Raw genomic sequence first — 25,380 nt, 5'->3', positions numbered from 1 at the left:
TGTTTTAAAACAACATGCTCGATGTAGAAACTTTTCAGTTGCAGTTCATTGATGGTTTTCTCAATCCCAGCTTTTAAACTTCGACAGACTCATGTCCATGTGCTTCCGCAGGCGGGCGCTGCTGTGCCTTTTCTCCCGACGGGAAAGCCCTGGCGGTCGGGCTGAATGATGGCAGTTTTCTGGTGGTGAATGCTGACACTGTGGAGGACATGGTCTCTTTCCACCACAGGAAGGAGATGATCTCGGATATAAAGTTTTCACGAGGTACAACCAGATGATAAGGTGGAAGAGGAGTGTTTATCTTGCAGTTTGTTTCTCTTGTCTAGGCAAGGTTGAATGTTCCAAGGGAAGATTGGCTTTGTGTGTGCTCCATGCATTAAATACATTCCAATTCCATGTGGCTGTGTGCTGCACTATAACAGGCCCACCCCTGCTTGATGAATTCACTGCAGTGGTGAAAATCACACCAGTATGAGTTGGAAGATTTACCCTTTAATTACTTCGGTGTCTCCTCCTTACAGAATCAGGAAAGTACCTGGCTGTGGCTTCCCACGATAACTTTGTAGATATTTACAACGTCCTTACCAGCAAAAGGGTTGGCATTTGCAAAGGTGCCTCCAGCTACATCACCCACATCGACTGGGACTCCAGAGGTAAAGTGTTGGCCAGAGATACAGACTGGAAATGCCCATAAAATGGAATATCAGGAAGCTGTTCCCCTCCAGTTACCGAGATCAACCACTGATGCAAATGCTTTTTCCCCATGGAGCACTGTGTGGATCCAGTGCAATTACCTTTGTTGGTATCCAGTTTCCTTTCCTTGCTGAGCTCTGCGTGGCAATCCTTGCAAGAAGCTAGAGCCTGATGGTCCCAACTAATTAAGTCTAGCAGGATCCATAATGAGCTCATGCCAGTGAGCCTTCCCAGAGTAGATGTGATCTGTGTGGGGTCACCTGTGTGCATGAGGTCTGTCCCTGCTCTTGGCCAGTCCCAAAATATAGTGTGAGCCAGTGGCAGCAGCACCACAGCATCTCCATGGGCACATCAAACTTCCCATCCCAGGACAGCCCAGACTGGAGCTGGCTCTGCCAGTGGAGCAGTGCAGAAGGGATGGGAGCTGGCAAAGGTTCCACTTTTGGCAAAGCTGCCTTGTAAAATTATTAGGAAAATGAATAGCACGTGGATTTATCTTTGACTTCCATTAGTGTGATGGTGAAATGCAAGCAAAATATTCACTATCAGCAGAAACGGATTTACTGTGCAACAGCAACTTCTTAAGGATATTGGATGATATTTAAAATATTACTTATGCATTGAATCAGAGTATAGGACCCTTACAAGAGTGATGTTCAGCATCTGTGTTACTTTGGCTATGAATAACTCTCTAGAGGATAATTTCTTAATTTACCCCCAGAAAACTCTTCACTCTATTAATGTTCTTGATAATCATAATAATTATTAAGATTCATAACAAACTCTCCTTTTGTATTCAGGAAAGTTATTGCAAGTCAATTCTGGTGCCAAAGAACAACTATTTTTTGAAGCACCAAGGGGGAAAAGACATATTATAAGAATTGCTGAGGTATGAATTGTGGGCTGGATTATTTTTACTGTGAAAATTAATTTTAAGGATTGTCTTCAAATGGTGTATTTTTTTTCCTTTTATAATACCATATTTACAATGGTTAAAATTATTTTGTAATTCCCCAGTATCTTTCCTAGCATTTGTAAATGGCAGAATGTGCAGGTTTCTGCTTGTATATCTTAATTTATTGTTTTTATTTATTAGCAGCCACTTGCTATAATCCCCTTCTCAAAGCCACCTGTTTTCTGTGTAACCAGTTGCATATGGGCTATAAACCACCTTCAAACAGCAGGACCTGGCTTTTCATGAAGCTGATTATTTGTGACACATAATTCTACTTGACTACAAAATTGCCAATGCTTAGCACTTCAGAAAATCTTCAGGGAGATCTGCATCCAAATCATGCTCTGCCTTGGAAAAATGGGAATGTTTAAAGTGTTAAGTCTTTTGATGAAGATACACAATTTGTATCAACAAGCTGGAACAGCACAGTTTCTTAAGAACTAAAAGTATTAAAATAAAAATAATTGTCAAACATAGAAAAAATATACACATGAAACTAATGTGTATTGGGTATGTTTAAAGTAAGAAGTCTTCTTTGGGGGAATTTTGTTTGCAGATAGAGAAGATTGAGTGGGACACCTGGACATGTGTGCTCGGTCCCACCTGTGAGGGAATCTGGCCCATGCACAGCGATGTCACCGTTGTCAACGCGGCCAGTCTCACAAAGGACAGAACCCTCTTGGCCACCGGAGATGATTTTGGGTTTGTGAAGCTCTTTTCCTACCCAGTGAAGGTAAGAAGTGTGTTTATTTCAGTGATGGGAAAGGAAAAGAAGGAAGGTGCTCTTCCAGGCTGCCAGTGGGGGATTCTCTGTGCCGCAGGGCCAACATGCCAGGTTCAAGAAGTACGTGGGGCACAGTGCCCAGGTGACCAACGTGCAGTGGCTGCACAACGACTCCGTGCTCCTTACCGTCGGCGGCGCCGACACTGCGCTCATGATCTGGACCAGGGAGTTCCTGGGCATCCAGGAGAGCAAGCTGGTGGACAGTGAAGAATCAGACACAGATGCAGAAGAAGATGGAGGTAAAGAGGATTTAATTCAGTTTTCCTTGCCCCATCAGAGATTCACACAGGCATTTAACTTGACGCTTTCCTATGCTAAATTTCAGTGTAAGGAGAGCTTGGTAGCATTTGTTTCCTTCCTTTCGTTGTTGCAGATCTTCTTGTTCTCTACTGTCCCACTAAGAAACAAGGGTAGCTTGTTTTATTCTATGTTTGATTTTTCTAAGGTTATGACAGTGATGTTGCAAGAGAAAAAGCAATTGACTACACCACTAAGATCTATGCCGTGAGCATCCGAGAAATGGAAGGCACAAAACCCCATCAGCAGCTGAAGGAGGTTTCAGTGGAAGAGAGGTATGTCCCACAAGGGCTTTTGCTTCCAAGTGTGCCCTTTTGCATCTCTTTTCACTCAACTAAAATTAGTCCTTAGAAATGAGACAGGAATGTTTAAATTCACCAGATAACATTTAAAAATGGTGTTCACAGAGTGCAACATGCAAACGTGATGGAGAAAAATACATGTATATGACACATCTGAGTGTTGTGTTCTCTCTTGCCATTCACATGAGCGTTTATATTCTCTCCTAACCAGCGTGTGTCTGCAGCAGAGCACTTGTGATAGTGGTAAGCTTGGAAATATTTTGTGGCTAAGGCTTTGGGTGGTGCTTTTATGAAAAGATTTTCAGTCACTTGCGATTGTGTTGGGTTGTCACTGTTAAAGCTGGAATTTCCCATGGCACATGCTGGCCTTAGGCTGAAATACTCTAAAAAAAAAATTAGCTGGAAAGGGAACAGTGTTGGAGAGGAGAGCAAAGAAAAGAGGTAAGAGCTAAGAACAGAGGGTGAGTCCAGTGAAACACAGACCTAAAGGAGGGGGTGGTAAAATCTGATGGGACAGAACAGGAGCATCTACAACCAGTAAAGTACATTCCTCCTCAGTATCTGGAGCAGTAAATCCCTACCTGTGAATCCAGCTGGTGACACAGCTGTGAATCCATTTTGTCTCTTTTGACAGAGTATTTTCCTAGAAATGATCATTCTTTAATCAGGAGTTTCCCTGCCATTGCCCCCCACTGGGCACTGGCACAAAGGACTGCTGTGGGTTAACCTACAGAAAGAATTTCAGCTTAGTTCTATTATTGCAAGAGACAAAATGAAGTTAATAATACTTCCTAATCTCATGCAGGCCTTGGAAAAATAAGCTTCTGTCTTTAAAGCTCTCAAAGAATGCAGTGTTGAGCATCTTGAACAGAAAGTAATTAATCATTTTTGCTCAGTAAATGTTCAAAACAGGAGAATTGGGTGTGAAATGTGAGGTATAAACAGTAAGAAAAATGTTGCGCCCATTTTTTCCATCACAGCATTTTAACAATACCATGCAGGAGGAGGATCAGTGATTTTTACAATAAAATGTTGGACTATAACCTTCTCTTTTTCCATTTCTTTTAAGAATATCTCTTTTCCTCAAATAAAGACTTTGTTCCTCCATTTTTCTACAAAAAGGCATAGTGTATCATCTGGTAGACATAAATGTTTGCAAATGGAGTTACAAAAAAGGAAAATTATTTTATTTTGGGTGAATTGCTAAACTGTTACAGGAATAATAAGTGGCATTGGTACAGCTGTTTTGCACCAGAAACCCTTCTGCTCTCCGGCTGTTTTATTCTGCTATGATGATGCAAAAGCAGCTGTAGAGTGAGTTTAACTGATGGATTAAGCTGGGCTTAAAAATGACTTGTAGTCATGAATTACTGATGATTTAAGCAAGGGCATCAGTGTCTTGTGCAGCTTTTCAGCACCATTTCCAGTCCAGGAGTGCAAATCCCCCTTCAGGTGCCTGGGAAGCTTCCCTTCTCTGCAGCCATGGCTGTGCTGTGTGATGGCACAGGCTCTTTAGCTTGTCCCCATCCTCAGCCCCTCTCATGGAGAGCAGGTCATGTCTACCCAGCAGCACAAAGCCCTGGGGAAGCTGCTCCAGTGTTTCCACACCTGCCACTCTGTTGTTGGCTGGTGAAATGGGGAGGCACCTCCTCTCCAGTGAGGCTGCCCCTGACTTCTAGAGTAGTCCCTTCACAATGGCTGCACATGAAAAGAGCATCCCAAGGGAATAACCCATCCTATGTTATATCCCCAAGCGCTGGACTGAGGAGAGTAAAAAGCAAGGCATTAACATTCTTCTATCTTTTCTTCTTCTTACTGTCTCTGTGTTATCAATAGTTTTGTATTTTGTTTTAATCTAGGTTAAAAAGAAACCCTTGTCACTGTCCTTCCCATCTTTTCTGCCTGAGAGTCACAGCTCTTTGTACACATTTTTAATCTCCTTTTTAAATTACGCATGCATCTGTACCATCACGCCTTTGGTATTTGGAATTTGCTGTTTTGATCAGTCTGACAACAGATCTCATAATTTACATATGTCACTTGTTAAGCAAAGATCAATTCACCTTCCTTTCTTCAAGGGGTTAATATAAATAGTGAGACTTTATAGTGAAATAATCAGAAGTGGCAACTTTATGGCAAAATGTCAGCAAAACTGCTTTCTGAGGGTGTTGTGATTGGATAGGGCCTTAAGCTGTGAAAGATGCTGGGGTTTGGGTGCAGTAAGACAGGATTCATGTGTTGGCTACTGCAAGACTGCAATTTCTGGTCACAGTGGGACAATATGGGCACAATTCCTGCAGAATCTTGGCACTCCCAGTTGCAGGTGCCTCAGGTTAAAAAGCTGACTTTTCTCAGAAGATGTATGAAGTATGAGGGAAGCTTTATAGCTGTGCCAAATTCCATCTTTTCTGAGAACTCAAAAGAATGTAGCAGCTGGAAAAGGGTTTGTCTGCCCATGACAAACTTCTGAAATCCCTGGCCTGACTGTTCTTTGCACCTCCAAGGGTCCGAAGTGACTTTTGAGCAATCCAGGTGACATGGAAAGTCTGCAAGTACTCAGCTGTCTGTGTTGAGGGAAATCCTAAATGTTCAGGGGAATCTAAGGCCCTAGTCAGCAGGCCTTGAGGCTGTGGAGTCTTGAAATCTCTGTGCACAGGGCTGAGTGAAGATGCAGCAAGGAATATTGAAGGCAGCTGCCAAAGCTTTAGATTTTCTGCCAAAGGCACAGCTGAAGTAGCTCTCCCAGCCCCTCCAGGTTTGAAGAAGGGAACCCAGAGGATGTGTTCCATTCTCTTTCAGGCAGGTATGTGGGGAAACCTGGTAGCTTTTGAGGAGGAAGTTTTTCTGGGGGAAATATTTCAGATCTTTCCCTTTGCAATTGTGCCATATGTCTGTCTGAAGACCCCAGTGATTGTGCACTTAATGGCTTTTGTGCACGGAATATTCTGGCATTAGTAACTTACTGTCCATGTATTGAAAACTATGGGAGAAACTGGAAGGCTGCTTAGAACAGAAGCTGTGAGTAAATCCCAAGGCCTGGAAAACTGTTGGCCCACTTCACTGCAACATCTAGGGAGGGTCTTGGAGTGTCCCCCTTGCTGTATTTTCATTGTGGCTTTGAGAAAGGAAAAATTGTGAAGGTGTAGTAAGAAGAAACTTGTAATTAAGCAAGTTTGAATCAAGGAAAGGGGAAAAAAAGAGGGAAAAGCAAGTTTCTGTTTTAAGCAAGAAGTAGGAATAGCTAGGACTGCTTCTGTGAGCTGCTTCTTGGAGGCAATGACTTGGAACTCACTGGGTTTTTTTTCTTTTAATAGTAATATTTAGAGGGTAAACTGTTGCTGAAGTTCCTTTCCAGCTTATGTAATCAAACACGTTTCAAAGGTGCTATGTGGCACCGACAAGACATGTCCATCTCTTTAATCCTTCTGTTTGCTGGAATAAGCTTGCAGGACTCTGTGTTTCTCTAATAGGAAGTGGTGAATCTGAAAACCTCCAGGTACATAATTTCTCTAGAAATAACAATTAATTGTTCAATTCAGGAGGAGATGGATCTCAGGAACTGTGACGGGACTCCTGAGAAGGTTGCAAGTGTAGGATTGGGAGCTGAACTGTACAGTGATTAGTACAAACTTAGGAGTAATAATAACATTTTCCCTTAGAAAAGAAAATGTGAGCCCTTTATGAAATTTATTTTTCCTGTCTAACTCAAATGTAATTAAAATAATCATGATTCTGCAAATATCTTGGAGGAATGTAGAAGTTAGATGATAGATTTTACTTGAAGGATTTGAATCAAATAATGGCCTGGTATTTTGGGGGGGATCCAATATTTCCTGTCTCCATCAGCAGCTTTAGGATGGCAAAGTGACAGGAGAGCTGCTGCTGAAGCACAGTTTTAAAATGTCTTACAGTTATATTGATGTGTTTGGTTAAGATCATTAATTGATTGTTTTTTCTCTCTCCCCGACCTTGTTGTTTTCTTTTTCCCCCTTTCCATGCCTTCCCTCCTCTCCTCCCCACCCACCCTTACCCTTGTCTCCCTTTCTGCCCCTGTGGCTGGCACCCCTTGCCGTGCCCGTGGTCAGGAGCGGGGTGCCCTCGAGAGGGGCTGCAGGAGCCGTCTCGCGGGGTGGGAGCTCCCAGCGTGGCGCTCCCACTCCTCGGGACCCCCTGGCCACTGGTGGGACTGTCCCAGACAATCCAGGACAATTGTAAGCTCTGCTGTGTGTCACAGAAGAATTGTGCTGTTTCAGGAAAGGGCCGGTTTTTGAACTGGGATAATTTAAACCAAGAATTGATGTGATGAGAAGTAACACGAGCTTGCTGATGACTGTATTTGTGTTACTAATCTCAAAGGCAAAGACCTGTTTGCATTTGGCCTCCTACTAACCCCTAACACACCCCCTGCATCTGCAGCTCTCCTTTAGCTCAATTTGCATGACTCCACATGAACCTGGTGATGGGAGCTCCTTTAAAGCAGGTGGAATGTGTAGAAAACAAGAAGCAGCATTAGCATGTTTGTCTGGTTTTCCGTTTTCTCGGCATCCTGGCTTGTCTCATTCTCCATGAATTACCCACCTCAGAGCCTGATCTCTGTCGTGGTGTTTGCCTCATGTGTAATTGTATGTCCTGATAAAGATGAAAAGTTAAAGAAGTTGAATTTTCTCTCTTCAAATGTTACTCTTTAAATTACTGATTTCTTTAAACAACATGAGCTAACTAATATAAGCTTCCAAAATAGCCCCCACAAGCCTTTGCAGCATTAAGTGAATTATTAGATATATGGGTTACAGCCTTGGTTCCTGTACCTTTACACACACACACATCTGGGGGTGCAGTGCAAAAGCTCTGAGTGCGGATCTGTGTTGTATTTATGTGTAGGTGGGGACTATTCAAAATATATCTGAGAAAACACATCCTTGGGGTGGAGAAAATTACTTTGGGCTTATTCCGGCAGAAAGCCCCTCTCTGAGAATGAGGAGCATCGTTTGGAATGTTCCCAGTACCTCTCTTTCTGAACCTGAGTGCCCTCTGCCCTGAGGGTGATGTGAAATACTCAGCTTTTCTCAGGCCTTTTGTGCAGGGGGTAGTCCAGGGCTGATGGAAAAAGCCATGTTTCTCATGTTCTGTCATGCAGAGGGAGGATCTGCTATATATGATCGGTCAGTGTTTTTATTTACACAATACAACTTCAAAACATGCTGGAGCTTATGCAGGGAATAACAAAACAAACGGAAAAGGCTCTGTTCCTTCAGAGTGTCCAGGGTGTGAAGGACCGCAGGGCCAGTCTGTGGTACAGGAGCTGTTTAGGGAACAACTTCCCAAGGTGCTCAGAACAAAGGCCCTAGGTTTCATTCCAGTGATTACCCTCCTTACTAATTGCTGTAGTGCTCGTTTCACTGGGCACTGAGCTGGAATGACCTGGGAATGCAGTGACCAGCTGCCCTGACAGGCTGTGACAACAGCTGGCCCTACCACATGTCCTGCAGTACTTTTTGATTATTTTTTTTTAAAGAGTGCCTCAGCATACATGTGAAGTTCTAAATATTGTAACTATGTAAGGCCTTTTCAGTCCTTTAAAAACATAATTTACCACTGATATTTCTCTCTAGTTCTGTTTGAGCTTTGCTTTGATCTGCTGTATTTGAGAGCAGGGTATTTTCATGTTGAATCCTATTCTTTTTATTGTCTTATGATAGCTACAAAGTGTTAAGAAAAAATAACAGCAGGAAAAGTTGTATGAAAAACTCCTATGTATGTTGGGATGGGAAAATCCAAGGGTTTAGAATTTACAAAATCTTTTAATCTATTCTCTGGGAAGGGATTAAAAAAAGCTTGAGAAGTTTTGCAGCAGTTTGGGGACACTTGGGAGTCCTGGTGAAGGGCACAGTTAAAAGCTGCTTTTGCATTTTTTCTGAAATGAACAGTATATTTTTTAAACCTTGGATTTTTGTTCTCTTGCCCAATCCAACCCTACCACCCTTTCCTCTCCTTGAACCTTGCTTTCTCTTCTCAGGAGCAGTCCTGCTCATGTTTGTGTAGATCCAAGTGTGTTCCCTCTCCAGTTTGCAGCCATATAAATCCGTGTCTGTCTCCCTTTTGGGCTTGAAGCTTTTCCCTACCCACTGCTGCTGGCTCAGCCTGTCACCTTCTTGGTTGCAGGACACTCCTGTCAATCTGTCCCTGCTGCGGACTTTGTTGGTCCCTTTCACATGACGCTGTTTCTGGAGTTCCCATGCTGTTCCTGTTAATCTTGGAGCAGAATGTTTGTGTTCTCCCCAGTTTATTCCTGCTGCAGTCAGCATCTCCAACCACACAGCAATTCTGGCCTGTGACCTGGAAACAGGAATTGCTTATATCCCCCTCTCATAGAATTTATCATAACAATTTTTTATCTGCCTTTTCTTTTGACCTTTATTTTCCATCTAAACAGATCTAGCTTTTTTCCTCTCATAGTTTGGCCCTGTTCTTTAGGATCACATCTCTTTCCTCCCTTAAGGTGCCCCACTCTTCCAGAACCCCATTCCCTCTTCCCCCCAGCCCAGCTCTTGTTGTGTCTATCTGTTGTTCTCCATCCTGGTGCTGTCTGTTCACCCCACCCCTGATTTGGGCTTCTCTTCCCCTCTTCCCCCTGTGGCTGGAGGGAATGTTCACTCCCATCTTTTCACATTTCTGCATGAAGGTGGTGCTGAGGTTTTGTCAGTTTGGATCTGGACTTCTATCCCTGACTGACAGCTGCCTGTCCTCATGTGAGAACATCCTGGAGATTGCCATGAGTAACAGAAATTTCTCTGCTGTATTCACAGTACCCAAAGAACTGAAACCCTCTAATATGTGACTGTGTCCTATCTTTCCTGGAGCTCCTCCATGCCATAACATGATCTAAGCACGTTTGTTTTCAATTGCTGCAAAGAAACCGTTAATGCTTGTGTTATGTTTTAACTTGCTTTCCTTTGGAGGCAGGGAATTGTCAAGTAAGTACTGATGGGGAGCCCAGCCGAGGCCTGGAGTGCTGGGAATGTGCCATGCAGGTTGCACAGGTCCAACAGGGCAAAGGGTGTCATTTGCTACAGTGCAAATTTCTTGTCTTGGCAGTGTCATCTTCTGTGTGAAAACAAACTAGATGTAGTCACAGGCTTGTTAAAAGTGAAATGAGTTCTTATGATGTTTCAACTGTGCTGCTTTCCATTTGTCCTATTAAGATGGTGATGAGGCAGTGAATGCACACGTGTGTATATATATACATGGCTGTGTATATATGAATGCACACAACATCTGTGTTTGTGTGTGCTCTGAGTAGGTATCTATAAAACTATCTGTGTGTGTGTCTCCAAATTAAGACTCATGCTTACAATCTGGTGACTATCAAGCATGTCACAGTGGTAGTGTTCTCTTGCTTTCATTAAGTATTTTGCTTGCTCTTGTCATAAACTTTGATATTCCTAAGTAAAGAAATGTGGAAATGATCCAGTTTGAAATAACACTAAAACAGAAAAAAGCATACAAGAAAACAGTTATTTTCCTAAGTGCCATTTCAGAGGCTTTCATAAATCTGGGCTGGAATGAAATAATGAATTTATTTTGCAAGGCAATTAAGTTTTGTAATAACTTCCTCTGCCCCTTCCCTGCCGGTGACTGCACGGCTGCTGGGTCCTGCTCCACCCAGGGTCACCCCAGGGGACTTGAGTGACCACTCTCTGAGGAAATAAAGGTACTTGTTCCCTGAGGGCAAGGCAGGACAGGCTGTCCTGGGAGTGACTTGGCCTCCTCACAGCAATTGTGGGCTAAATTGCAGCTGAGCTGGGATAGAGAACAATCATCCATTGTGTGCAGTCTCAGCACTGCCTAGGAAGCTGTCAACTTCCTACCAGTTCCCTCCTTGTCAGGCACCTGAAAATAAACCAACCACGGAATCCCGTTCTGCTCTGGTGCAAAGTGTGCAGGAAGCTTGGATGTAGCTTCCCTTTCCCCTCCATCCCGCAGGATCTTTAGCTCCGAGGCTGCCCAGGGATGCCGGGTGCAATGTTTCCGGGTCTGTGCACTCTTTGGTTTCTGTTTTAGTTCTTGCTGGCATGCTTGGATAGCATGTGTTGTGCCCAAGGAATGACTGCTCCGCTCTGAAAGTGCTTGTGCATGAGTCTCGTGCTCAGAAGTAACTCCTAAACTCTATTAAGTTTCTTGCTTGGCTTTATTTGCTGCTTACAAGGGGATCAAGGTAACTCTTTCACTCTCTTCATGTCATGGGGTCACCTGCTGATGTGCTTGTTGGTCCTTGCTGTGCTTGAGACGTGGGTTAGACTGGTTACCTCCAGCCTTGCTCTGTCTCAGAGCTCAGGTTGTCCTGCTGCTCATTCCCACAGGGCTCAGTCCCTCTGTCCACCGAGCCTTTAATACCTTCCATGAAAAATCCAGCTCCAGAAAAAGCAGCTCCCCATATACAAAAGGGATTTTGTTCTTCTCCAATAATTTTTTGCAAAATGGGAATTACTGGTAGTTACGGTCTCAGGACAGGAACAAATTTCGTAGCATGTGGAATGTAATAGCAAGGTCACATTTTTCTGGAATCATAAGCTCTGGGAATGCTTTTCACGTGCTCCCCTTAGCTCTGTCCCTCTTTTCCCAGCAGGATCAACAGCAGCAGCAGAGGTTATCTGGCCCACACATCAGATTTTGTTTCAGCCTGTGTTCTGCATTTGTCTCTTTATCTACTTTTAGCAACTGTAATTATATAAAAAAGCTTTGCTGGCCTCAATCTCCCAGATTCCCTTGGATGAATCACTTGAGCATTTAAATGCAACCATTTTATCTTTAATATGATTTTGAGAAGATTTTATTGAAACCATGTCAAGATTTTGGGATGGGGTTTCTCAGAAGAAGCAAGGCTGGGCAGAGGTCAACTGCCAGCTGCAGAAATTACTTCAGATCGTTTCTGAAAGCATCAATTAACCATCATTTCATATTTAAGGATTTTTCCATGAATTTAAATCATTATGGTTTGAGGTCTTTTGAATGATGTAAGGTTGTTTGTTCTGCCACTCATCTGTGAAGTCTACATCAATGTTTCTGCTCTTTCTATCAAAAAGTGCAGGATTTTAATCAGTTTATTGTACAACTCTGAAAAAGGCTCATACAGGGGCAACTGTCCATTTGCTGCTTACACATGCTCTGATTTTAAAGGTTGTGTTTTACTTTCAAATATATTGATTGTCTCCTTTTTTAAATGTTCTTTTCAGGCCACCCGTGAGCAGAGCTGCTCCTCAGCCTGAGAAACTGCAAAAGAACAATGTCAACAAAAAAAAGAAACTAGTTGAGGTCAGAATTAATATCTATTCTATTTTGTTGAAAGTAACATGTGCTGGGTGAAATCCATCCCTTGTTTTGTCTCTCAGTGAAGGGCAGGTACAGTCACAGAGTATGTGCATTTCCGTGCTCCCTGCTCAATCCCAAGGGAAATACATCCAGAACCAGCACTTTGGCCCAGGAAGAACCCTGTGCAGGATTTTGAATGATGGAATTTGCTCATTGACTTTGGAACTTCCCTTTCTCCTCAAACAACTTGTTTGAATTCCCACATAATAGGCAGAACCAGGGGAGTAGTCTGTGACCTGTGTGGACCATTTGCAACACTTGGTCTATGGCAAATTGGGATTGTTCCCAGTGAGCTGTGACTGTGTTTGGGACAGTCTTTAAGTTGGGCTTCAGGGCTCCATGGCAGCTCTTACAACAATCCATTAACCATCCTGGGTTCCTGGAGAAAATTTCCTTGGCAACTGCTCATTGTAAGTTGCAATTACACCTCTGATTAATGTCTTAATTACGGAGTTACTTATAGCTTGCCTTGGCTTCCTTTAAGGACTTTAAGGTCAGAATTTGGCCTGTGGAAATTCGGTAGTTTATAAGAATGATTTTTGAAAACTCTGCAGATAGCTTCTTTAAAATATCTGATACCCTATATAAATATTAAACTGTGATGGGAAGAGCAATAAAATCCAACCTGTTCTGTGAGTTGTATCTGTTTGGAGTGGGAATTTACAGAACCAGGGCATTTATAGCCTTCTGAATAATTAAAAAAGAAAATAATATAAGTGCAGTGCTTTAGTTGACCAATTAAAGGTTGTTGATAGCCTCTGATAATGTTATGCCTCAATAAATGCGCAGAGTGGGGATAACTAATTATTGTTTTGCTATTCTATTGCCTCTACAAGATATTTGTACTTGTGTAATTTAGAATTGTCCTTAAGTGGTCCAGGCTCTGAAATCTTCTTTTTTCTTCCATTTCACTCTTGTTCTCTTTGTTTTCTTGGAGCAGGAGCTGGCTTTAGACCACGTGTTTGGATACAGAGGATTTGACTGTCGCAACAACCTCCATTACCTGAACGATGGTGCTGACATTATTTTCCACACAGCTGCAGCAGGCATTGTCCAAAACCTCTCCACTGGTAATTCCACTTGAAAAAATACTTGGAGATAAAATAGCTTTATAAGGGAAATATTTTTGATTGAAAGTCTGAATGTTTTCATCTTCCTGTGGCTTTCCCACATTTTGCATCTTGATAAATAGCACAAACCCACTGTAGGTGGCCTTTGGGGACTCCAGTCCTAGGACAGCCTGTGGGCTGGGAAACAGGGCCCCATCTGTCCTTTCTGGGCCTCTTCCCTTGGGAGGGCTTTGCCTCCACTTCCCCACTCACTGCCTCAATTCACTGGGATTTCATTGGGAAACCTGGGCTTTGCGTTGGCAGTTTTGGTGTTTCTTGCAGTTATGGTGGCTATGGGCTGATTCCCTGGGCATATAGATAATTTTCCAAATAGTGCTTTTGTATCCACCTCTGTGTGTTGATGGTTGTGTCCATAGTGCATTTGGGAATGGGAGCAGAGCAGCCATGGGCAGCCTTAGTGGCCCCTCATCCCCTGCAGAGTTGTAGCAGCTGCCCAAATAGTCTGTGCTTCTGTGGTGGCTCTTCCCTCGGTCCTGTGGTGACTGAAATCCTGTTTGGATGTCATTAGGTAGCCAGAGCTTCTACCTGGAGCACACTGATGACATCCTGTGCCTGACAGTGAACCAGCACCCCAAGTACAAGAACGTGGTGGCCACCAGCCAGATCGGTATGTGACCCCCAACGCAAAGCTTCACTCACGGTTTTCAGGGCACTGCTTTATTTGGGGCTTTTCTGAGGTGGAACTCTACTTTTTGTTTGATTTGGAAGAAGGAATCAAACCTCCTGCGTTTTCTTACTGTTTCAATTCCATCTCTGATTGTGAGTGATTGGATTTTAGAGTTAATTGTAGTATAATCATATTTTAGAAGGCAAGCTTTGATAAACTGCCTAATGATCTCAATAATCTGATTTATAGAGTTCCTTCTTTCCTTCCTGTGTCCAAGGCACTGTTTAGCAGTGAAAGTACAATGAGCATCATTTTCTCTGCAGGAATACAGGAGCTGTACAGAGAAGGCCAGAAACAGAGAGATCTCAGCAGAAGTTAGGGGACGTATCAGGGGACAGCTGAGAAACCACATGTGTTTGAGTGTTTATTATTTACATGGAGAGTCCTGCAAGAGTAAACTTTGCATGGGGAATGCAGGATGAGTTGTCCCCAGCCTTTAGAAGGATCTGCTGTCCCTCAGCCTAATGCTGAAATAATTAACTTTATGGCGGAGAACAGGATCAGAATGTCTCAGCCCATTCCAGAAGGAGAATGGAATCCATAACTTGAGGACAGGAGTCACTTAGCAGGGCGGGGCAAGGAATTGTAGTAATGAGCACAGTGACAAACACAAACCCTCTGCTGCCTGTCCTGAGCACGGTCACTGCAGCTGGAATGTGGAGGGAGCTCCCAAACCTGCACGTGGTGCCAGAGCTGTGCAAAACACTGATTTTTGTGACATGGAAAAGGCTGAAGACCCTTTTCCTAGGCCTCAGGAGATCAGAGCTTCAGAGTTTGATTTGATACGTTATATAACTAGAGATTCACTTCACTTTTGAATTTAATAATTTTTAAAACCTGCATGCCTGTAACATTTCTTTTAGATACCATTTTTAAACTTAAAAGTACTAAATATTGTTGCAATATTTGTGTATAAAAGCCAATATACCCAAAAAAGTTCAACAATATTCCTGCTTATTTGTTTTATTGATTTAATCCATATCCATTTCCAAGTTTTTAATTTTGTTTTCCTTCTGGTGCTGATGCTGGCACTTCAGCACAAGTCACATGACTTATTTCACCTATTGTTTTCCCTTGGTGCTTCCTCATTTGCCATTGCTCTCACAATGCAGGTGACATGACAGAGTTCCCAGGTAAGGCTGATTTGTTTGTGAATTGAGCAGTCCTGTACGAGTTCCATGTTGCCTCGTTGTATCTGTGTGAACCACAGATACAAGTGAAACATCTGCAGGCAATTTCTTTTGCATGAGGCTCTTCATGAATGTTACGTTGTTCTTTTAGAACTTGTCTGACTTCATGGACTAGAATGGTTTCTGCCCCTCCCCCCCGTGTTTTGCAAGCTATTTTGATTTCTCTTTGTTTCCCAGTAGTGCTAGTCTTCAAACAAATCCAAACCCCCAACTAATGTCTGTTCAGGTTAAGTGTTCTTGAAAAAATGCCTGGTTTGCACTGAAGCTTTCCAGAATTAATTCTCTTTTAATCCCTCTCTCTGCCCACAGGTACAACCCCCACAATTCATATATGGGATGCCATGAGCAAGCAAACCCTTTCCATGCTGCGCTGCTTCCACACCAAAGGGGTCAATTACGTGAACTTCAGTGCCACTGGCAAACTTCTGGTGTCAGTGGGAGTCGACCCAGAACACACCATCACCGTCTGGAGGTGGCAGGAAGGTACAGACCAGGGAGAAATCATGTTCCTTCAGCCTAACAGGACTGTGCACAATGATTGGCTTTGCCTTTCAAGTCTTTGGACTTTTGTCTCCGCACTCTATCCCAGTTAATCAGTTAAAGATGGCAAAGGGCTAGAAAATATGAACGGGAAGATAAGTTTTAAACACCTATTCTAAGTGAAAATTAAGGAAAGAATGATGCTTAATGTAAAATTACATGAATTTAAGGAAAATTATTCCTTTTCTTTCCTAAAACACTTCAAGTACTATGATGGAGATAGGCCTTTGGGAAGTAATTTCCAGAAAATAATTATCTTTGGAAATGGTGGAGGGAGAGGAAAAGGGCCTCAGCTCATGAATGTGTCCTTGTGCATTTTTCACCAGATGATAGCCAATATTTCTGTGTTATTTCACTGACCCAGGAGATAGATTGTGCTATGAAGGCCTTAAATCTACATTTCCTAAAGCTGTGGGATGCAACCAGGGACTTTGGGAGTTGCATTAAGATGTTTGATATACTAAAACGGTGTTGGGATTTGCAGCTTTCAGCATCTGGGACACAGATCTCTAATCCAATACCAGTTTAATTTATTTGATAAAAGCATATCAGAGCTAAATTTCTCAGGTAAATCCAGCTTTGTTTTTATCCTTTCCTTTCCTCATTAAACCAGGGGCTAAAGTTGCCAGTAGGGGAGGACACCTGGAGAGGATCTTCGTTGTGGAGTTCCGCCCGGACTCCGACACTCAGTTTGTGTCCGTGGGGGTCAAACACATGAAGTTCTGGACCTTGGCTGGCAGCGCTTTGCTCTACAAGAAAGGGGTCATTGGTTCCATGGAAGATGCCAAAATGCAAACCATGCTCTCTGTTGCCTTTGGAGCAGTGAGTTCAAGTTACCTGCTACAGGATTTTACATTACCTTTGTATTAAACCTGCAAGGGTCAGTTTTCTTTGCTGAAATCCAACCCAGTGCTTGCTAGTGAAATGTGGATTTAAAACCTGTGCACCTTGAGATCCTTCCCTGAATTTCCTTAGCACAACTGGGTGAATGTCTTCTGTTAAGTTCTGTGCACACCTACTGCCCCAGCTTTTTTTTCCTCTCTCTTTTTTTTTTCTTCTCCCTTTGCTGATTATTTTTCTGTTTAACTTAAACTGTGATCTGTTATTTCATGTATCATTTGTTTCTGCTAATGGTATTTGGCATGACACATGCCAGTGATACCACCAATGGTGACAATCCAGTGTGGTCATTAAGACTTAAATTTAATTTAAAGAATTTTACTTGAAGCTGAACAAAAATGCCGAGGTGTCCGTTGTATCAGAGATTGCTGCTGTCTGTTGCAGAATAACCTCACATTCACTGGTGCCATAAATGGAGATGTCTACGTGTGGAAGGATCATTTCCTGGTCAGGCTGGTGGCCAAGGCTCACACAGGACCAGTGTTCACCATGTACACGACTCTGCGGGACGGGCTCATTGTTACTGGAGGGAAGGAGAGGCCGTAAGACACAGGATCTTCCTAAAGTGCCCAACTTCTGTCTCGCTTGTGTGGTTTTTGTTTTCATTATTTATCCAGCACCCCAGAGATAAACGGTCTCTGTGCTGTCGCAGCTTCACTCTCGATTTTGTATAACCTGCCCAGATGGCTCAGTAAGTGAAGGACTACAGGAGGATACTTGAGGATCACAGTGGCACATGTTATGCGGCAGGGAGACACTGAACTCCTTGAAATTGTTCCAAACACCTGCATAAGCTCTTATTGCCTGAGCTCCTGCCATCAGTGGAGTTCTTTTCATTTGTTAGCTCTGTCAAACTACAGACAGCCTCTCCCAGTGGAGATGCTGCGGGTCTTGGGATTACCACAAGAAACAGATTTGCCAAGAAACAGATTTGAGATACTTGGCAAGAGAGCAGTTTGGTTTGTATAAATTATGTGGCTGTTTAAAACACGAAGTGTGAAAGCATTTAATTTTTTATTATTTACTTCCCATCGCACCATAATAGTGATAAAGAGTGGAGGGTGGGTTAGTGTATGTTTAGTGATTTAAGCAGAAGAATACTGGTGGGATTTCCATGTGTAAAGGAGCCATCCAGGTGACACCAGGCCTCCTTTGCAGCACGAAGGAGGGGGGAGCGGTGAAGCTGTGGGACCAGGAGATGAAGCGGTGCCGAGCCTTCCAGCTGGAGACCGGGCAGCTCATCGAGTGCGTGCGCTCCGTGTGCCGGGGCAAGGTGAGGAGCGGCCAGGGGCAGAGCTCAGCTGCTTGCCTGAACTTCTGCTTATTCTTTAAAGTCACAAAACTCCCACTGGGAGTTACTGAGAGACCGTGAGTTTTGGTGAAGTGGAACACGATAGAAACAACAGAGTCATTTGCCTCGCTGCAGTCACTCTTGCATGTTTTTAAATTGTGCATGAAAAGGAGCAATGATGCTGCATGAGGTGGGACCTGTCCAGCCAAGTGCTCCAGGGATGGTCTCTATTTCAGTTTGCTCAGGAATCTGACACATTCCTTGATAAAAACACCACTGAGGAATGTTGGTTTATATTTCCAATCAAGTAGCCATTAACCAATGACAAGCTTAATCTGTTTATGCTTGTTCCAAGTATTTGCCAAGGAAGATCTGGCAGTTTAAACCATGGCATTTACTGTTACACTGACCATCTCACTCCACTCTTTTTCTTTGGCTACAAACAGGGGAAAATCTTAGTGGGAACAAAAGATGGAGAAATCCTTGAAGTAGGAGAAAAAAACGCTGCTTCAAACTTGTTGATTGACTGTCACATGGAAGGGGAAATCTGGGGCTTGGCAACTCACCCCTCCAAAGACATATTTATCTCTGCAAGCAATGACGGAACAGCCAGGATCTGGGACCTGTCGGACAAAGTGAGTACCGTGAACGTAAAAGTGTGTGATTAAAAATGAATATTTTATCCAAGTATCCATTTTTCCAGCTGTGCCTTTGAGCAGCCCTGGAATAAGAGCAGGGTTTTGCCTTGTCCTGAGCAGGTTTTGGTCATGTTTGGCACCAGCACTCCCAGAGGAATGCAGGAATTCAGCAGCACACCTGCCCATGGAGTGCCTCTTGTTTGGCATTTTTTATTTTGATCCAAATCTGCAGGCTGGGGGATCAAGGAAGCATTTTAATTGCACATTGGTGGAATTTGGGTGACAGACTGTGCTGTCACACACACACAGCCCCTGCCCATCATTCTGCCTTCCTGGCAGGCACAGCTCCCTCTTCTTCAGAGTCTTCCTTTGGAACTCTGCATGCTGCCTCAGGGAGTTTTCCAAGTCAAATTGACTAACAACGACCATTTAAAAAACAACAAATAAAACATTAAAAAAAAACCCCACCAAAAAGTTTTCAGCTCATTTTGGCCAGCATAAGCCTTTCCAAAAGCTTGTTACCTGAGCTAACAGGAATAATTTTTAATGAGGAAAATTAATCTATTATGAATACAACCAGATAGGTGAAAATGCAAGAGCTTTCTAGGACATTTCCACATATCAAATGGAATGGGAAAGCTCTGTGCCAATCAGCAGTTGTTGAAGAGGTCAAAGTCATCTTTGAAACAAATTAGGAAATAGGTTTTTCAGCTTGTTCTGCTAAATAGTCCTCTTTCTGGTGTGAAACTCAATGTCAGTCTACAAAATAATGCAAACATGAACCCCCCATCCGAATCACATGTCTATTTTGAAGTCTGCTTAGCGACATATGCCCGGTGGGATGTGAGTCTCGGTGTGACATTTCAGGTTTATGTTTAGAGGGAAACAGAGTGGATTTGTTTTTAATTAAGCAAGTTTTATACTTTGTGTTTGGAAGCTCTCCGTGTGCTGGGGAGGTGTGAGCCTGTTGCGTGTGTCCCCGCAGAAGCTGGTGAACAAGGTGAGCCTGGGGCACCCTGCGCGCTGCGCCGCGTACAGCCCCGACGGCGAGATGGTGGCCATCGGCATGAGGAACGGAGAGTTCGTCGTCCTACTGGTCAACAGCCTCAAGGTCTGGGGCAAGAAGCGGGACAGGAAGTCTGCAATTCAGGACATCAGGTAGGAGGTGCTCAAAATACACAGCCCTGGCTCAAGGAAATGGCCATCGAGTGCCAGGTGGATTTGCAGAGGTTTTGTAAGTCTGTGTCTGTTGAAACCTGTGTGAGCTGGTGAAGGGCACTGTGGTGGTACTTTAATTTACAGCCACACTGCACAGCTGTAATTATGGGAATTACTTCTTCAAATTGCAGTTCCTGTTGCTGACTCCCAGAGGATTAGTGTTGCTCTGCACATTGTGCTGTGGCTTTATGTGAGCGCAATATTAACATCATTTAACCACAAACAATATAGAATAAAGTCATGGAATGGTTTGGGTTGGAAGAGACCTTAAAGCTCACCCAGTCCCAACCCCTGCCATGGGCAGGGGCACCTTCCACTATCCCAGCTTGCTCCAAGCCCCATCCAATGTGGCCTTGGATACTTCCAGTCGTGGGGCAGCCACAGCTTCTCTGGGGAACCTGTGCCTGGGCCTCACCACCCTCACAGGCAACAATTCCTTCCCAATATTCCATCTAACCCTGTCCTCTGTCACAGATATCCCGAGTCTTCCTCTTCTCATAAGCATCAAGTTTCGGTTTGGGTTCAGTTTTGCTGTTGACAGATGGTTTTTTGTGTTTTTCATTAAAAAAAGTTCCTATCACATTAACATGAGAAGCAAATCTTGCACCAAAACAGCCAGTGACATCCCCACTCCATGTTTTATTGTCTAGGATCAGCCCAGATAACAGGTTTTTGGCAGTGGGCTCACAAGAACATACTGTGGATTTTTATGATCTCACTCAAGGCACAACCCTAAACCGAATTGGCTACTGCAAGGATATTGCCAGTTTTGTCATACAGATGGACTTCTCTGCAGACAGCAGGTACATCCAGGTATGTCTGAGATAGCTCCTGGAGTGCTCGGGTTTGTTGGGGCTCCATAACGAGATGGAGACTCAAGCTCTGCTAAGGGCAAAGCATTATCCCAGGTCAGTGGAAGGGGTACAGTGCTGAAAAAGAAATTGTAGATTATAACCATATGAAAGCAGTTCTCTTCCTCCCTGAGGCTGGGATGGGTGTGAGAGCTCCATTGTTTCAATTAAATTGTTAATTTGAAGGGGTCTCCTTCAGAAATGATTCTGATTTAGTAAAATTAGGTTGAGATAAAGTAAAGTATAGAAGTGAGAGAAAATCTGTCAGCTCTGCATGTGAGCATCTCCTTTAATCATCTTCCTGTAACATTGTTATTCCTTTATATGGCATGTGATGAATTCCAGATAATGAGGAAAAAAGACAAATATTATCCTGGATGTTTAATTGCTGATAAAACCTGGTGAGACTGTTGGAAATTTTAAAGAAAATGACGTGTTTATAGCAGAGTTTCCTGGTTTTTCCTTTCCCACTTTCAGGTATCCACAGGCGCCTACAAGCGTCAAGTTCACGAGGTGCCACTGGGAAAGCAAATCACAGACCCTGCAGTCATAGAGAAAATCACCTGGGCCACATGGACCAGGTACCACCCAAGGAGGGCGTGGGGCCAGCACTGGGATCAGGCCGCAGGTTTGGGTGTGTAAATGCTGAGATGTCCCAGGGCCTGGCAAACCCTGACACCCTTTGGCTGTTTGGTGTCTGTGGTAATTAGTGCTGTTAATTACACCGGGGGCTCTCGCAGAGCCACAGTGGCTCATTGCCACTCATCCCAGGCCCCTCACACAGCTCTGGGCCACTCCAGGCAGCCTCGTCCCTCATCAGCAAACAGCAGCACGGAAGGCCTGGAGAAGTGCACTGATTGTATCAGGGAGTTCTGAGAGTCATTAACGTGTATTTCCTGATGTGGATGAACACAGGAATCTGCCCCCAGCATTGCAGAACTGTGGCTGTGCTCTTCCTGCGAGAAGTGGGACAGGCCAAAGGCAGAGCTGACAGTGGGTGAGAACCAGGCAGGGCTGGGAGAAGGTAAATGAGAATCCTCCTACTCTGCTCTGCTGGCAGAAAAATCTGCCCCAGATTCCCCATTTCAGAGGACTCTTGACAGCTGGTGGGAGGGGGCAGGTGCTCCTGGCAGTGAGTCTGTGGGTAAATGATTACAGAGAACTGAAGCCAGGGGCAGAACACCTATTTCTGAGAATGAGTCAACATCGAGACGAGCATTCCATCATTCAGGAACTCACAGCTAAGGGAACAGTGGAGTCAGAAATCCCGGGGGAAGGCTCATAGCGACCAGAGCTGCACACGGTGCTGGTGTAGAATGATGCCAGTGGTTTCATGGGAAATAAACCTAAGAATTAATGATTAGAGATTGCTTAAGAATCACATAAAAATGTTGTATTAGTGTGACGGTCTCCATGATGAGCTCAGGGCAATCATTTAAAAGGGACAATTTTATTTTAAATGCAGCAATTTTTTATAACTGACCTGTGTTGGCTCAGCCTCCTGTGGAAGAGCAACAGCAAGTTAAGTCTTATGGTCTAATGCATTTTATTTACCTTGATTTTGGAACAGCATTCTTGGAGATGAAGTCATTGGGATCTGGCCACGAAATGCAGACAAAGCAGATGTCAACTGTGCCTGTGTGACCCACGCTGGCCTGAACATAGTCACAGGAGACGACTTCGGGCTGGTCAAGCTGTTTGACTTCCCATGCACGGAGAAATTTGTAAGTGCCTGTTTTATTTTCACCTGAGCAGCTTTTGCTTTTCCCAGACCCCTCAGCACTCGCTGTTACACCACCCAGCCAGCATGGTCCATCCTCAGGAAGCTCTTGCAGCATCCAAACAGCACGGTCCATCCATGGGCAGCTCCCAGGGAGCGAAAAGGCCTTGGGGTCAGGATGGCTGTGGGCAGAGCTTTGCCTGGTGCCATCCCTGAGCTGCTGTCCTGTCCCACAGGCGAAACACAAGCGGTACTTTGGGCACTCGGCGCACGTCACCAACATCCGCTTCTCGCACGACGACAAGTTCGTGGTGAGCACCGGAGGGGACGACTGCAGGTATGGGCTGGGACTGGGGCAGTCACACACACAGGGACACAGAGAGAGAAGGGGACACAGCCACAGGTGTGCACACATACGCAGACACACTAATGTGACCCACACAGCCACATCCCACTCACAAAGGCACTGCACGTACACGGTGCACAAACACAGCAGACGTGGATACACGGAGTACACGCACACAGATATGCTCAGACACACACGCTGCCCACAGAGCACACGCACAAACACAGACACAGGGTGCACACACGCTGCACAGTCACACAGACACACAAACTGTGCATGCAATGCACACACCACGCAATGCTCACTTTGGAGACGTGCACGTATACAGTGCACACACATTGCATATACATACCCACAGCAACAGCGTGTGCGGAGTGTATTTCACACACACACGCAGTCTGTACTTCACACACCCAGTGTGTTTATTTTCTGCTTCTGTCCCATTGGGCTGTGCCAAAGGCCAATCCCTGCTCTCCCTTCCGTCTCCAGTGTCTTCGTGTGGCGCTGCCTCTGAGGAGCCTCTGGCTGCTGCTGTCCTGCCCCAGCGAGGGCTGTGCTGGCCCGGACAGCCGGTAATGCCCCTCTGGCTGCAGGAATCCCAGCCCTGCTGCAGGCTGACATTTCCAGATCACTCATCCCAACTTACCAAAAGGGACTTGGGAGCTGGCCTTGGAAAGCCCGACACCCTTGCGAAGGAAGCTGAGGTTTGAAGGGTAACCTGGAGATCCCAAAGGGATGAACAGTTCACTCACAAAGCTGCTTTTGCCTAATACTGTGTTGTTCAAACCATGTCTGAAAAGGGAGAAAATGCTGGGCCCTTTAATTTTCAAATTTGTGGCTTGAACAAAGTTCAAAAAGTGGGTGGGTTTTAACCACACCTGCTTAAAACTCCAATTTGTCGCACTCAGTAAAGCTGGGAGCATTTAATGAGCAGGCTGGGGAGGGGGGAGGTAACCCTTCAATTTTCATTAATTGAGGGAGCAAAGTATCCTTTTTTTTTTAAGTCCATTTTATTTTTAAATATATATATTTGGCAGAATTTTTTATCCATGAAGTGCCTTGGAATAATTTTCTAGTAGTTCGGGCTGCAGCCTTGCCTCCCCCCCACCTGCTTTCCACACACGGTGCTATGACTCTCACCCAGAGGAGGGCTAAACCATTCTCACCTTTTCCAGCTGGGTACTTACATTATCCCTATTTTCTGCTTTGGTTTTTTAATGCCTTCACAAGTGAATTCCCCACTGTTTCCGACAGCGAGCGGCTCTGTGCTGTCAGAAGGCCAAAGTGATGGCATTCCAGCTCCTGGGCAGCTGCTCCTGCAGCCAGCAGTGCCAGCTGAACTCCAACAGTGAGTGAGAGGAGGGGGTTTGGACAGACTTGGTTCAAGACATTTTAACACCAACATTGAGGGAGTCATTCCCCAAGTGTTCCTGCATGCTCCCCATTTCTGGGAAAATGTGCTTTACACTCCTACAGGCAGTGACCAGCCGGAATCTTGGCCTGGTGGGAAAGCCTCCATCAATCCCTATTTCCTGTTCTGGAGGGGGGTCCTAAGCCTTCAAAGGAATCCCTGGAATGTCCCTATAGCAGGGCTGTGTGTGCCCTCCAACCAGTCCATGCTGCTTGTAAGCAAGACATAAATCCTCTGGTACCAGGAAATGCAGCTTTTTTTGGGGGGGTGGGGGGGAAGCTTATCTTGGGTGACTCTGGGCTCCTCTCTCTATCCCTGCTTCTCCCTCACCCCACAGAGCCCCTTGTCCTGGCCTGGGGGACAGCTGAGATCAAAGGAGAGCTGCCTCCATGGGAAAGTGGAACCATGGACAGATATTCCCAAAAGGCAACTCAAACCCTTCACTATTTGTTAGAACATTTCATCAAAACCAAAAGCTCAAGGGACAGTGGAACTGGAGAAAGTTTAAAAAGGAATAGCAAATATGGGCAATGTCAAAATATGTATTTAAGATATTGAAGATTCTGGGCATGGAACATCCATATTTTGAAATTAACTTTCTTAATTAAAAGAAATAAAGGCCAAAATAAACATTTAGACTTACATTTAGTCTCTGAAAAGCAATAGTGCTTTAGTCCCAGTTCAGGACAATAGGATTTTGAACTCTGGAACCTTCCTGCCAGTCCATTTCTGCTGCCCACTGCACAGAAAAGTAGCAAAAACATCCCATTAAAGGAGTGGATTCCTGTCTGTTTAACACATGAAGTGCTTCAGCAACCTCAAAGAATCACTTTTTTTTTTTTTTACAATTGAATTTATTAATGCCTTATATGACTATACAGCAGAGCAGTTTGTCAGATACACAGTACGAGTCCCTATGCAGTCTTTTTTTTAAAGAAACCTTCAGGATCAAATCCTGTTCTGTCAGGTGGTGCCAGCAGTGAGCACCTCTGCCTATGTTGTAACCACTCATGTTTGCCTTCCTTCCTCGTTGATTGTATCCCAAATAAAACCAGTTGCGTGGCAGAATGAATTAATC

At 44.3% G+C, this 25,380-nt stretch overlaps 1 protein-coding gene across 7 annotated transcripts in view; it reads left to right on the top strand.

Moving 5' to 3' along the window:
• Window positions 1–23,704, top strand: part of EML6 (EMAP like 6) — an 86,049-nt gene extending 62,345 nt beyond the window's left edge. For 2 of the 7 annotated variants that reach the window (XM_068186209.1, XM_068186208.1), the window contains exons 22-42: window positions 112–264; window positions 522–653; window positions 1,494–1,582; window positions 2,205–2,381; window positions 2,470–2,671; window positions 2,878–3,004; window positions 12,265–12,343; window positions 13,341–13,470; window positions 14,039–14,137; window positions 15,310–15,330; window positions 15,697–15,870; window positions 16,541–16,749; window positions 17,212–17,369; window positions 17,986–18,100; window positions 18,565–18,753; window positions 19,742–19,914; window positions 20,625–20,787; window positions 21,303–21,406; window positions 22,396–22,549; window positions 22,782–22,856; window positions 23,381–23,704. In XM_068186209.1, coding sequence (XP_068042310.1) covers window positions 112–264; window positions 522–653; window positions 1,494–1,582; window positions 2,205–2,381; window positions 2,470–2,671; window positions 2,878–3,004; window positions 12,265–12,343; window positions 13,341–13,470; window positions 14,039–14,137; window positions 15,310–15,330; window positions 15,697–15,870; window positions 16,541–16,749; window positions 17,212–17,369; window positions 17,986–18,100; window positions 18,565–18,753; window positions 19,742–19,914; window positions 20,625–20,787; window positions 21,303–21,406; window positions 22,396–22,549; window positions 22,782–22,856; window positions 23,381–23,467 — 2,810 coding nt within the window. In that variant the 3' untranslated portion in view covers window positions 23,468–23,704. Of the gene's footprint in view, window positions 1–111; window positions 265–521; window positions 654–1,493; window positions 1,583–2,204; window positions 2,382–2,469; window positions 2,672–2,877; window positions 3,005–12,264; window positions 12,344–13,340; window positions 13,471–14,038; window positions 14,138–15,309; window positions 15,331–15,696; window positions 15,871–16,540; window positions 16,750–17,211; window positions 17,370–17,985; window positions 18,101–18,564; window positions 18,754–19,741; window positions 19,915–20,624; window positions 20,788–21,302; window positions 21,407–22,395; window positions 22,550–22,781; window positions 22,883–23,380 lie in introns of all 7 variants that reach the window. The other 5 variants (XM_068186213.1, XM_068186212.1, XM_068186210.1 and 2 more) reach the window with 4 other exon arrangements.
• Window positions 23,705–25,380: the final 1,676 nt, after the last annotated feature.

Source organism: Anomalospiza imberbis, chromosome 3 (genome assembly GCF_031753505.1).
Source record: "Anomalospiza imberbis isolate Cuckoo-Finch-1a 21T00152 chromosome 3, ASM3175350v1, whole genome shotgun sequence".
NCBI classification, from domain to species: Eukaryota; Metazoa; Chordata; class Aves; order Passeriformes; family Viduidae; genus Anomalospiza; species Anomalospiza imberbis.
This window is presented reverse-complemented; position numbering and strand designations above follow the sequence as displayed.